This window comes from Dipteris shenzhenensis, chromosome 4, assembly GCF_047967505.1.
Source record: "Dipteris shenzhenensis isolate YYH24624 ecotype China chromosome 4, Dip_SZ_1.0, whole genome shotgun sequence".
NCBI lineage: Eukaryota > Viridiplantae > Streptophyta > Polypodiopsida > Gleicheniales > Dipteridaceae > Dipteris > Dipteris shenzhenensis.
In genome coordinates, this window is record NC_141599.1 from 20,328,478 (window position 1) to 20,343,171 (window position 14,694).

At 39.7% G+C, this 14,694-nt stretch overlaps 1 protein-coding gene across 1 annotated transcript; it reads right to left on the bottom strand.

The window, feature by feature from the left end:
* Window positions 1-380: 380 nt before the first annotated feature.
* On the bottom strand, window positions 381-2,562 carry LOC147902574 (putative xyloglucan endotransglucosylase/hydrolase protein 32). The gene is made up of 4 exons (XM_087374032.1): window positions 2,313-2,562; window positions 2,049-2,152; window positions 1,620-1,822; window positions 381-1,050 (listed from the first exon to the last, which is right to left on the bottom strand). The coding sequence occupies exons 1-4, from the start codon at window positions 2,554-2,556 to the stop codon at window positions 624-626; spliced, it is 978 nt and encodes a 325-aa protein (XP_087230158.1). The 5' UTR covers window positions 2,557-2,562; the 3' UTR covers window positions 381-623.
* Between the last annotated feature and the right edge of the window lie 12,132 nt (window positions 2,563-14,694).

Below are 14,694 nucleotides of genomic sequence, written 5' to 3' on the forward strand. Positions count from 1 at the left end.
AAGTGAGGTGGATAAATGCCCAAACCGCCTGAGCTATATTCAACGCGGCTCTACTGCATTATACTGGGTTGCACTCAATTGTAAAATTTTTAATGTGGTAATATGTCATTCTAAATGATTGAGTTGTTTTGGAATTGAGAAGAGGACGTACACATCATGATTGTCCAAAAAAAACAAAAAGCAAAGTCAAATTTCAAGGGAAGCAAAAAGAAGAAGATAGAAAGTACCATAGTATGCCCCATGGATTATTGTTACAATGCGTTAAAATATTTTAATGTTGTGTAGATTGACATTAGCTTCTAAAAGCATAGACATAGTTCTTCCAAGTTCCATCGGATGCTTCAGCACGCATTTTGTCTCCAAAGAGATTTACTGCAGTTCTAGCGTAATGACAATGGTTCTTGCAGCAATTATGTTATGACAATGGTTCTTGCAAGCAATCATGTTAGAAGAAGCGCGATCAATCTTCTTTTGCCAAGGAGAGGATTCATAGCGATGCAATCAGTGTTAGTATTGCGCCAGACAAGAATTCTTTGCTCCTTCCTAGCATGGCAATGGCTGTAGCACTAGCTATGACGTAGAAGCGTGGATTATTCTGTGTTTTTCTTCTGGCTCCGACCATATCAAAGCTCCGTGGGATCGTGAGAACCGATGGACATTGCACTGGTGGCTGCGCATTCTGGCAAAGGATTAGGATACCTCTGCTTATCTTGGCAGTAATCGTATGTGAAGTAGTTTTGTTGTATCCAGGCCATGCTTTGCCTTTGCTGTGGGCTGAGCTTTGGCGGGATCACGCGAGAGAACTCGGGGGCGCAGGTCGTTGGGAGCTGAGAGCTGGGTTGAGGCAGCGCACAGCCATTGACGATGAAGTTTGAGTACGAAGCGACGAACGGGGCATACGTAAAGTTTGCCTTGTATTTTCCTCCGTCGGTTGCCCAGTCCGATCCGTCCCAGATTGTGGCGTACAGATACATTTGTTTGGCTGGATATGGAGCCCCAGCTTTACCTACATTGGGGTACTCTCTGATCGGTATGTCGTCCACGTATAGACTGATCATCGATAACAGTGGAAAAGCAATCGTTAGTGGGTGATACAGAGGGACAATATGCTGACAATTCATTTCTAGGTTCCTGAAGATCAAAATGAACGATTGATACAACTCATGCTAGCTCGCTACGGTTGACCTGAAGATCATGTGCAATATATATAACATACGCAGGACTTCTTTTTACCGTATGCCGTCCACTTATACTTGACAGAACGATGGAAAGTCGAATTATTTTTCTGCATTCTTTCACAGCCACCGACCGAGGTTTGGGAGGAACGACAAAACACGCTAAATCTTACCATATGATTCTACTTGGTTTGTTTCAAAGTCGCTTGGGTTGACCTGAAGATCATGTGCAATATATATAACATACGCAGGACTTCTTTTTACCGTATGCCGTCCACTTATACTTGACAGAACGATGGAAAGTCGAATTATTTTTCTGCATTCTTTCACAGCCACCGACCGAGGTTTGGTAGGAACGACAAAACACGCTAAATCTTACCATATGATTCTACTTGGTTTGTTTCAAAGTCGCTTTAGATATTAGTTGGAGTTTATAGAACTCACACAATGTGCTGGGACGTCCACAAGATGCTGTAGTCATGATAGTCGGCAGTTGGATCGAACCACAGGCGAAGTCTCTGCTCTCTCCCACTAGTTCCGTTAGCATACACATTTGTCTGAAGTATGTATTCCTCTCCCGGGATCCTGCCAAGAAATTCAAAGTCTATTTCGTCGTGCTGGTCCGGATATATCTCTGCATTTGAAGTCTGTTTCAAAAGCATCAATGTTACAAAAGGAAATTCATTATAGAGTGAGCGGATCTTAGCGTATTTTTGCCGTAACCAATGCTATGTTAATTAAAGCGTAAGGCTTTCTGCCCAGCTCAGCTTGCTTGATTCCCAATGTGCCTGCAGTGCTTCATACTCAATGCATTGGGTTCCTCCTCCAAAGCTATGAGTTTAGTCATGTTGATTTATTGACCATGATACTTACGTAGAAAGTAGTGATTACTCCCGCGGTATATTCATTTGCAGGCAGCTTTATCGCAGCGTTGAAAAATCCATACACATAAGTTGTTTTCGTTTTAAAGCCAGTCCCTGCAACAGCAAGCCGCCAATTTCATAACGTTTCTATCCAAAGGACCATTGCTAAGATGAAGTATGTGTGGCCCTATGTTGCACTAGCCAGGGAAATGAACAAACCACGCAACCCAAAAAAAGATGCATCGAGCGGAAGCAAGCAGGAGAGTGATGATGCCTGAAGAAGCGTCCATCATAATTTTGACGTGATTTTGATCGTCAGCCACGATCTCATGATCCCAGGCCCAGATATTGGCAAAGCCCTTGTTGTAGAAGGTGCATGGGAGCAATGCAGTGAGCGCAGAACCTGGGGGTGGAGGAGCAAGAAGCTGGCATTTCTCGGCAGCAGAGCCAAGCATCAGATCATAGACGATAGATGCAAGAAGGAGGAGAGATCCCAACCAAGATGGAAGGCGAGCCATTCGGAAATAACGCTCTAGACCCAAGATGATAAGAGTTTCTCGTTGATAATTGATCGATTCATGAATGCTCAAGGTCTATATAGAAAAGATGAAATTTGTTGGTATACCAGGAAGATTGGCAGACCGAAAAGATAGAACTGACGTAAATTGTAATCGAGAATTTGCTTAGAGTAACAGATTTCTTGATGTGGCCTTAGCAATCTAAGTTGTGGGGATCAAGTTGTTTTGTGGCGACCCATACCAGATTGTAGAAAGTCTGATACGCCATGAAGTTTGGTGGGAGATTATATAATTGCTTATCTTTGCTTTCTACTTAATGCGCAGGCAATCTCGTATGGTGATAATCTCTTCTTTTGTTTGGACTTTGGGTCACTTAGAAAAAATGTGACTTATCATGTGAGTTGAACATATGCCAAAGGCAAAGCCTTAGAGTTTGTTTTGGGTTTACTTATTAATTGTAAGGCCTTAAAAGCCTATGTTATGATAGAAGGGTAACTTAGAGGGGCTTCAAGGGTTGTCATAATCTAAGGGTGAGGGGATTGTCACATCTCATGACCTTTAGGGGACCTAGTGAAATTTTCACCTTGTTAAATCAGGCTTTTAACCAAAAAATATATATCTAAAAGGAGCATCACAAAAAACATTTGAAAGAAATATAGATTTGTATAGAAAAAGTGTATCTTTTAATCATATGATATTAAGAGAGAACAGATTTAAAATATAGGCCTTGAATGCACATATAGTAATGCCCCCACTCCATGGATAATGGAGGTTTTGCTCAACTAAAATTTGGGTCACTTCTCTCAAGATTGGTTGGTTATGCCTAACTTAATTTGCTTATGGCTTAATGAGAACTTTTGCTTAGAGCACTAAATCATCTTGATGTCATGGAGGTTCATTGGCCCATGTTTGCTTGTTTCTTCATAGAAGATTTTGCTTTCAAGGTACCCTTTAATAACCTTGCATGGTTGCAAGCTTAAGCTACCCTTCTCCAAGGTATACCTCCTTTCTTTTATATCTAGATTTCATTTCTCGCCATAAGCAAGTTCCTCTCATTTCTTTTTTTCCATCTCTTTTAGCTAGTTAAAAGTCCTCTCACATTGAAAATGTCTCACTACTAGGATTATGTATGAAACCTAAGCAATAGGGTCAATGCTTAGGTGTAGCCAATCGTGAAACTATTTTAGCAATAGTTTTGGAGCCGCGATGTCATGCGCTAGTGGGCGATATTTTGAATTTCGAGCGAACTCACGCTCTCATCGGAATTGTTTTCAACATAATGATTGGTTGACTTGTGTAATAATGAGTTATAGTTTGTCAAAACTTGATGCTATGAATACTGCAAAGCTCGACACATGTCACTACATGAGCAATTTTGCCCTCCTTTGGGCAGTCTCTGTGCTGCATCTTTGTGGATCAGATTGCCCACAGTCTGTCCTATCTTGTACCCACAACTCGCCACCTGTCGTGTACCCGCAACTTGCCACCTTTCATCTACCCCTAGCTCGCCACCTGTCATCTATCCATAGCTCACTAGCACTGATCTAGATTTGTGATGACCATGCTGACAAGGTGGTGACATTGGCTTGGAGTGACCACCGCACTAGTTCTTGGAGTTATTTTAGTAGTGGTTGTAGCTACTCGTTTTTTTAAAAATGTATTTACATTAAGTCATGTGAGACCCACATTGGAGTCCGACAATTGTTTACCTATTTCACATCGAGGGGTCCCCTTTTATGTCGATATGGCCCTTGAGGGGTCCCTTTTAGGAGCAAGGGCCATATTGACATGCTACATAACATATGTGGCATGTCGATATAGCCCTTGCCCCTAAAGGGGACCTCTCAAGGCCCATATAATACATATTTCATTAATTTTGGACATGTCAATGTACAAATTCATTTTTATAGGTACTTTTGGACAAGTTTTTGGATAAAATATAAGAAAAAACCCCACTATTCAAAACTGTACAGATAATAACATAGAAATAAGCAATTTTTTAGAGTTTTTTGAAGGAAAGAAAGTAAAAATTATAAAATTTAACGTGACACAATTAAGTTACACCAAAATATCAGAAGCAGTTGTAAACTCTCATAATATTTATAATGGTGTTAACACCTTTAAAAAGTTACAATAAGCCTCCAGATTATTGTCACTAGAATTTGCTATTTATATTCGAGATTCAACCCATTCTTGTGCTGCCACCATCTCATCATGATCAATTTGCACTTCATGTGGTGGAAATCTCCCATAACGAGTGCTACGAGAAGTAACCTCACTTAGAAAGTCTACTAGTTCTCTCCTATATGAAATTAAACTATTTATTTCAGTAGTAGACCTTCTTTTTTTTCTCTCTCTCCTCTCTCTCTAGTAGGCACTACTGAAGAGCAAACTCTTCTTTTTCATCCTTGGTTAGGGAAGCTCATTGTCTCTTTCTTTGCTCTTTGTTTGCCTTGTTCTCGGCAATCCAATCTTTATTACTGCTAATTAATGGCAACCTCCATGGAGGAGATGACTTTGAAAAGATCTATGAAGCTTTGAGCTAAGAGAATATGGAATATGGAATAAGGAACAAGAGAAAGTCAGAGAGTAAGGCGAGATGGAAGAAGAGTATGAGAGTAAGGTTGTGAGATGGAAGAAGAGTGCAAGAATAATAATGAGACTAGACTCCAAGGTGAGATGGAAGAAGAGTCCAAGAGTAAGGCTTCATGCAAGATGGAAGGAGGAGTAAGCTTGAGGATAGGAGGAAGGTAATGAGAGCAAAGTGGAAGAAGAGTCTGAGAGTAAGGCTGCAAGTGAGATGGAAGGAGGAGTAAGCCTGAGGATAGAAGAATAGCAATCATAGCAAAATTCTGAGATGAGATAGAAGACGAACGATTAGAGACAGATATAAGGAAGTGCAGATTCATAATGTGAGACAAAAGATTTAGAATAAAGAGTTGGGAGAGGCTAAGATGTCACTATGATGATGGTTGGAGAATGCTAGACTACTAGATTGTGTAAAATAATAGATGCAAGGCTGTAATGTGAGACATGTGAGACGATATATTTTGAATACATCAAAATCTATGAAATAAAGTGATCAAAGATAGGAATGATATAATTATTATATTCTTATCATGAGATATTTATTGTATATAATAAATTATACTTCGAATAAAGTAAAGCCAATTAATTAAATTGAGAGAGGATAAGTTGTCAATGACGAGAATGCTCTACTAGGTAGTGTGAGATAATCTACTAGGTAGTGTGAGGTAACAAGTGCAAGACCGTAATGTGAGACGACAGATTTTGAATAAAGTGAACTCTAAGTAATAAAGCGATAAAATTGATATAATTATTTTTTCTTATCATGAGAGTCTATTTAATGTATATAATAAATTAGAGTGAAAGATAGTTTTATTTCCATCATCACACATTTAATATGTATCCATGAGAAACTTTCCCTTATGTACTCACACATTTAATAAAATCAACCAAAATAACATTATGAGCTAATAAAAATAAGTCACACATTTAAAATGTATCGATGATAAATGTCCTTTATGTATTCATGAGTAAATGCCCCTTATGTATTCACACATTTAATAAAGTCAACCAAAATAACATTATGAGCCAATGAAAACAAGCAACAAATACAAAGTTTTGGTGACTTTGCACTTGTACATGCATCACTTGCCAATAAAGTTTTGGCTACTTTAGAATAAACTCATGTACATGCTTCACAATGAAGTCGACTCTGATGCTTGCTATGGTCCATTGTGATACTTTGGGAGTAAACTCTTTCTTTGGAGGCTTTGATGCTTTTGGCATATATGGACTCCTCCTCCAGGCATAGAATTTAATACTTTCAAGGGTGGACTCAGTTGTGATGGTTTGGGCATAGAATCTATTGGGGGCTGTAATTTTCTAGGCATATATTGAATCTGTAATTTCGAGCATGGGCTCGATTGTGATGCCTTGGGCGTAGAGTCGTCAAGAGGCTGTGATACTTGTGGCATAGACTAAATCTCTACTTTCGCTCATGGCTCCATTTTGATGCTTTGGGTGTAGACACCTCGGGTGTATGTTGAATCTCTACTTTTGCTCATGGACTCGATTGTGATGCTTTAGGAGTAGACTTCTTTAAAGGCTATGATACATTGGGAGAATATTGAGTCTCTATGTCCTCGAGAGCCTTTGATGCAAATTTGGGTGTCTTGTTTACTTGAATTTGAGATTGAGAAATTATGTATCGAATGGTATGAGCCACAAATATATATAGTTTTGCATTAGAATATGTTGACATTGAGGATTGTGAGCCCTTCACATCAAACATTTCATCGAGCAGAAACTTGAAGTTGTAGCACACTCTCCACCCATAGCTATGTGCATCATTTTGCTCTACAACCTCACATCTTTGTAAGGCCATTGCTTTTTGCAAGTCACCATCGTACTTTGTGACTTGTCTGATTGCACTTATTAACTTTGATGTAGACTCATCCATCATAACATACAAGGGAATGAATACTTGCATCACAAAAGATAGATACCATGAAAGTTACAATGCATTAAGAGTACACTTACGCTAACACATTGCCATGATGGCAAAATAAAATTTCTTCACGTGAAGGTCCAAAGTCACCAAACTCCAATGTAAACTGCATGGCTGACTACATCTTATCTCTGGCAAAAGTAAATATAAGGTTGTGGTGTCACTTACTCCTCATAATATGGCAAAATGATAAGTTGTATATTGTCCATATTGAGAGATTGTAGCCAGGTACAAACATCTCCCCTCCATCTCCTATGGGCTTTTTATTACTATTGAGCCATGTAGAAAACAAAGAATCTATGACTTATAAACACTTCCCAAAAACTGTAGGAAACTAAGATATAATTGTATTGCATCAAAAAATAAACGAACATTAGCTCATTAGATTAATCAAAACATAAATACTAAGCTAAGATAAAGTTCATATCAAACCTGAGAGTGGCCATTATAACTTTATCATTAAGCTCTTTCTCACAATATCTGAGGATTTGAATCATCTTCTTCACCAAATAAGAAATATTGAGATTGCTATCCAATGAGAACCTGAACATCAAACTTGCTTCCCATGTCTTCGAAAATTTTCAGCATCAACTGCGCCAGCCTCATATGCTCTGAGTTCCCATATAAGCCAAGTAGTTGACTCTCCATGTTAGGGAAGTCTTTTGGTGATCCTCTTACTTTCTCAAATATTTCCAGCAATCTTTTGGTGGGTGATCCTCTTACTTTCTCAAATATTTCCTTTTTAGTTTTTCTATCAATCACCATATCAATTAAACCTGAAGTGAATACTGTGGCCTTCCCTACTTCAGATCCATGTGCAATCATTTTTTCATCCTTCCCATCTGCCGTCTATAAAAAAATACAAAAGCTTGTGAGAGTGATAGGTTTTAGTTAAATATAATTCTTGTAAAGAAAAGTACATTGTCATATCGGGATATGTGTCTATGGTTTCTTTGCATAATCTTGTGAGAGCCATGAAGATCATCCATGTCATCCTCTATGATCACCTCTACATCACTACATGCATCCTCTTTGTCATTATCCGTATACTCTTTATCTTGGGATCCATCAAGATTATCCATGTCATCATCTCCAATCCTCTTATGTTCCACCTCTTTCTTGTAGCCGATAGATAGATCAGCTATATTAGTGGAATATCCTTTTCTGGAAGATCTTCGAAAAGATATCCCATCCGTAATAAGGTGACCTCGGCAGATGCAAGTATTCCAACATAGTAATCAAAAGACTTCCAATTTTTGCTAGACATTCGTAGATTTTGGAGTGCTTTAGATGATGAGAGGACCTATGGATTTCTTGCTCTTCTAGCATGAGACGCAAACTCTTGGAAGTCCCCCTTATGTTATGTTGTAGTAGAGCGAGTGGTTAAGATATGGACTCCGCATGCATAACATGAATGATTCAAGGCATTGGATCTTTAATCTGCATTCTCTCTTGCTTCTCTTGGTTGCATACACACCATTGTAGATCTTGAAATCATAGGCATAAACTTTCTCCAAAGTGTTATGCATCTCATCCTTGTTTTCTTTATTGATAAATATGACAATATTGCAAATTCAAACTCTACTAATGGTTAAATATAGTATTCTATCGATGAATTGATGAATATCATTGGAAGAAACCTCATTGATGAAGAATACTTGGGGCTTATCCTAGCTTGATTCATCAAGTAGAAAGTCGTCATATGAAACACCCCTTTACGCTACAACCTTTCTAGATTCTAAAGTGATTTTCACAATAAATTGAAAGTCATGGTTGATATCCCTTGATATTCTCATTCAATGCTCATTCACCAACTTCCTCCACAACTGACTCCAACAAGCAGCTGCCTCCTACAACTACCTTCTGCCAATTCAAACGAATCCATCGGCAGACGCATAGCCTACTGTTGAGCTCTACGAATCAGCTTGCATCCATGACCTTCCGCCATCCAAAGCCACAACCCTCTCCAACGAGACGGGTTCCACAACTCCAGGCATAAGCACACGGGCTGCAGTAGCTCTACACCATGCTAATAGTGCTCCAGGAACTCATATGCCATCCCAAGCGACCTCTAGCATAGCCTCCAAAATCTCTCTGTAACCATCCTGCCAATGAGTACCTCCATCAACGAAACCTTTAGCAGCTTCAGCTTCTGCCATCAATGAAGCAGAGGACAACCACAGCCCCCACACTACCAAAGGAGGAGACCCTGAGATTTTGTTCCTGGGATGGAGGTGATATTATGTTGCAAAAGAGAAGTAGTTGCATTTGCTACAATCGATGATAGTGATCCAAATTCTCTTTGTCACTTTAAAAGACTTGGCAAAGATAAGGTGACAGTTATTGTATCAAAGATTCTTAGTGCACATGTTGAGCTAAAGCATAAGTGTGGATATCAAAATACTTGGAGATGTTATGCCTTATAATATTTTCAACATCTCATTTATTACATGGGATAGAGATGAGACCAGCACCTATCCTCATGAATACAAAGTGCATTTATTTGGATTTCACTATGGGAGATATTTTGCAAATGATATCATTCGCAAGTAAGAACATAGCAAAAGGTCAACTTTTGGGGTTTGAACAAGTGGATCAGTGGTCATTTGTGCAGATGAGGATTGTGAAAGTTACTAATCATGGTATGGATGATAACAAAGCCTCATCGGATGGTCCCTGTTATGAGGAAGGAAAGGATTTGAGATGGAGCATGTAATTTTTGAAGATTAAAAAAGGACATGTGGTTTACAATTATAAAGATAAGGTATACTTGTAAAATGGAGATGAGGGAGAGAGGAGTGCACACAAGATAAGTATCTATACACTAACTATATTCCATGGAAAATAGGAATATATACATGGGTCCCTTAGGATTAGGGTTTATCCCATAACCCTTATGGTGCAATCTACACACCATTCTCAACACCCCCTCTTAAAGTGCACTACATAAGAAGAGGGTGGTTTACAAAACATAATTTTTGGATTTTCTAAATGTTGCATAACGGCAACAGAAATAAAGATAAAAAAATATGCACAAGAGTGCAAAAAGAGCACAAAAAAAAAAGTATGTACAACTTCCCCCCTCTTAAGTTGCAATTGGCAAAGACCAAGCTTATGTCGAAAGTGTGCAAACTTATCAAGGGAAAGTGGCTTGGTGAAGATATATGCAACTTGTTCTTGTGTTTAACAAAGTATCACGTCAATTTCTTCACAAAGAACTTTCTCACGAATGAAGTGAATATGCACTTCAATGGTGTTTTGTTCTAGAGAAATGTCAAGTGGTGACAACTTGATATTTCATTCCATAGGAGTAGGGAGTGGCTTGCAGTCATGTAGATGTAATTGCTTAAGTACCTTCTGAGTGTACTTTCCCTTTGAAAGTGTGTGATCCCAGTATCATCTCTCCATATTTCTACCCCAAGGAAATCATGGAGTTCTCCCATATCCTTCATGTCAAACTCTGAGGTGAGCTGACTCTTTGTTTCTAAGATGAGATGTCCCTTGGAGCCAGTGATGATCAAGTCATCGACATAAAGCACTACAAGAAGGATGTCTTCTGTAGTCTTTTTTATGTAAAGATATGGATCTGAATTTGATGGTTGAAAACCACATGTCAAAAAGTGACGATGAATCCTTGCTTTTCATGCACAAAGAGCCTGTTTCAAATCATAAAGTGATTTCTACAACTTGTAGACTGTTTGTTCCATCCTAGTAATAGCATATCCTAGAGGCTGTATCATGTAGATTTCCTCATCTAGAAATCCATTGAGGAAGGCATTCTTCACATCCATTTGGTGGATGGGCCAATCAAAGTGAGCTGCAAGAGATATGGATGTCCTAATGGTACTCATCTTTGCAACTAGTGCAAAAGATGACTACCAACTCTTGGGAATTTCCCTTGGCTACCAACTTGGCCTTGTATCTATCAACGTCCCCATTTGAGTTGAGTTTGACTTTCTAAACCCATTTGCATCCTATGGTCTTCTTCGGTGCAAGAAGATATGCAATTCTGGTTCTTGAGAAGAGCTTGTACTCTTCATCCATTGCATGTTTCCACTCAAGGACTTGCACTGCACCTTTAAAGGAGGTTGGCTCATTGAACTCCATCATTTTGGTCATGAATGCATAGTAACTCTTGTAGGTCCACCTCTTAGGTGTCTTTTGATTGTGAGCAGATCTTATGAGATTGGATGTGAAACTCTCAGGAATCTCAGCCATGATCATGGTAGTTGTTGTATTCACTATGTCAAGGACCTTTTCTTTGCCTTTATTCTGAGTGGTCATTGTGGAGTGCATACTATCTGACTCTGCAAGCAAAGAAATTTGATGTATCACTGGCACTGTTGCGGCTGAGGTGGAGTATAGACTATAGTCGGGCTATCAAAGTATGATGAAGCCTCATCAATGATAACATCCCTAGATATAATCAACTTTTGCTTGACTAGATCATAGAGAAGTGTGTCAAGAACATGAGCATAAGAAAGAGATCCAAATACTCTCAAGTGACCAATAGAGGGCTTAGTTCCTGTGAAAGCCTCTTTTGGTGTTATGTTTTGCAATGAAGCAGTGGAACTCCTGTTCATCAAGTACACAGCTGTGCTACATGCCTCAGTCCAATATTGTCTTGGAACATTCTTCTCATCAAGCATGCATCTAGATGACTCTACAATCACCCTGTTCTTTTGTTCACCAACCCCATTTTGCTGAGGGGTATATCTGCATGTGAACTAATGTGTGATGCCATGATGTTTACAGAAGGCATTGAACTCTGTGGACATATTTGATGGGATATCTCAAGGTGTATGCCTCAGGCACACCTTATGTTTCTATGTGTGAGTGCTAGAGGCACAGTTAGGTGCCCACAAGCACAATTAGGTGGTGGAGAGCCACATAGGATGATTGAGAGAATCTAGGAGCAGATTGAGGAGATGATTGTGGAGCTCTGAGGTCATCAGTGATGTCAGTGAGCTTGTATGAGGTGCCTACTTAAGGACCTCACTTTTCTTCATTCCATAAGCAAGTATTCTGATTTTGTGTCCACTCTACTCTTTCCTTTCAGTGTTCCAACATGGTATCAGAGCCCTTTGATCCCCCTTGAGCCCATTTCTGCCACATCATCATCATCTTCTTCATCTTCTTCTTCACCATCTCTCCCTCTTCTTCCCCAAACTTGCTTAAGCCTGTTCTCCTCAGGTTCTCAACCATTTCCCACGCCCTTCTAGCTGGAGATCCACCTTGTTGGGGCGAATTTTTGGCTGCAAGGAATTGAAGTATCTCCACCTCTGCTGGACGCCATTGTACGATTTTCGTCGATTTCTCTTCTTGCGTTTTTTCTGCGCCTGCTCCTTCTTTCTTTAATTCCTTTCAGGGGAATATTTTCCATATCTTGGGCTACCTTGTGCTGAAATCTGAGCAGCAATGGCTGCATATTGAAGGAGAAAACAGAGAAAAACCAGTCGACTTTGTTGAAGGAAGAGAAGGCGACCTAACGCGTTTTTGCGCCTCTTCTTCCCAGAGGATCTACTGTGGTATACCAGCTTTCTTTTGCCTTAGAAAGCCCCCTTTCTTTTGCTTTGAAGAGTGAGCTATAAGCCCTCCAAGTTCAGCTCTCTAGTTTTGACAGTTTTAACAAGCTTTTGAAGATGATGCTACATAAAATGCTACTCTAGCATTTTTGGTCTTTTGAAGTTTTCAATAACTTCAGTACAAGTGTTGCTTCAGTTTTGCTTTGACTTGCTAGACCTGGTTTTGATTGGAAAGTGCTTATTTCACCCACTTCTATGAAGCATGTAAGAAGAAGCATCATTGTTTGAAATCTGGTCACTATTCTGTGCTACATCAAGTGCTCATATTTTGGAAGCCTTTCAGTTATTTTTGCCTTGTAAGAGAGATAGACACTGCCCAATATCTGGGTTAGACCCTCTCATGGCTACCCTATTTAATCCCGAGAAGTTCAATGGAAAGGGCTTCCACACATGGCAGATGAAGGTGAAATTTGCATTGATGAGGGAGAACTTATGGGGACTTGTCAAACTGACTCCTACCGCTTCTTCTACGGCCTCCAATGCTGGAGAATCCTCAACTCCGACACGACCGGCGGCAAGGGATCCAGCTAGAGAAGAAAAAGCATATGGTATCATTGCTTTTGCTTTAGGAGATGATTATATTCACCATATCTCTGACTTGGAGTCTCCTTCAGAAGCTTGGCAGAAGCTTGACATGATTTTTGGTGCTAGCTCTCACATCTCTAAACTATCACTTAAAATCTCTTTCTTTGAATTGAAGATGGCTAGTGGTACTACTTTAGCAGCTCATGTCAACTATATGCGGAGTCTTATGACTCAATTAGCTTCTATCAATTCTCCTATTACTCCAGATGATGCTATGGCAGTGTTACTTAAGAGTATGCCTGAAGATTATGATCACATAGTTACCACTTTGAAAAATCTTCCTAATCCTAATCTTGAAGGTATTATCTCTGCTCTCCAAGAAGAAGAAAGGCATATGGAGCTCAGGAAAGGCAATGACACTGCTTATGCTGTAAAAGTCCAGAAGGGCAAGTATACTCCTTGCAATCACTGTGGAAAGACAAATCACCTTTCAAAGGACTGCTTCAAAATTAATCCATGCAAGCACTGTGGCAAGAACAACCATAATGAGAAGTTTTGCAGAGCCAAAGCAAAGACAGAAAATGCAAATCTACTTACAATTCATGAGCCTCCACAAGATGAGGCATCCTTTGAAGATTATGCATTTTAAATCATCTCTATGTATGCTCCAGATCTCTCTTTGAGAGTACAACTGTGGAAGACCTTGTACCATGTTTGTCTTTTTGAGGAATACAAGGCTTCTAAAGTTGAAGTAACCATACCTCTTCTGTTGTACTCAGATAAGAATCTTGATTCTGATGATGAGTTGCTAGGGCTCTCTAGATCAGAATGGCAGAAGAAAGCTTGAACATTCTTCCAATCTTGACACCCTAGGCAATGATGGATTTGGGACTCTTGAGCTCTCTCACAATGCATCCATATATGTTGAAGACAACTTCCATATCACTCTCAGTCATGTGCCCAATAGAGAGAAGTTTGTGTGCCATTGTGGGGACATAGAATGCATCTCCAATGCTCCCTATGGTGCCTGAATTATTGTTAAAGGGTATGCTACTGATCCCTTCGATTTTGTGGGGTGTGTCATCCCCCATCATGATGTTATCTCTTGGATTTTGGTTGGGATAGAGATCAAAGAGCCATTATTTCTCAGGTGTCATGTGTTGCTTGCACCAGATTCAAACCACCATGTGTCCTCATCCTTCTATGTCTGAGATGTAGACTACAATATGAGAGCTTTGTATTGATAGTACTGAGAGTTGTCTTCATCATAGGCATAGTGGGTGGATTTCCATTGATGATGGTTGCCTCGATGAGAGTTGTGAAACCTATTTGGCTGGCCCACATTATGTGAATCCCTTTGTTTCTTTCTGCATTCTGGTTCCCAATGTCCTGGAATGCCGCAATAGTTGCAATTTCCCTCATGTCTAGGAGTACTTCCTTGATTCCCTCCTCTTCCGAAGTTAACTCTACCTCTGAGATTCCATGTCCCCCTCT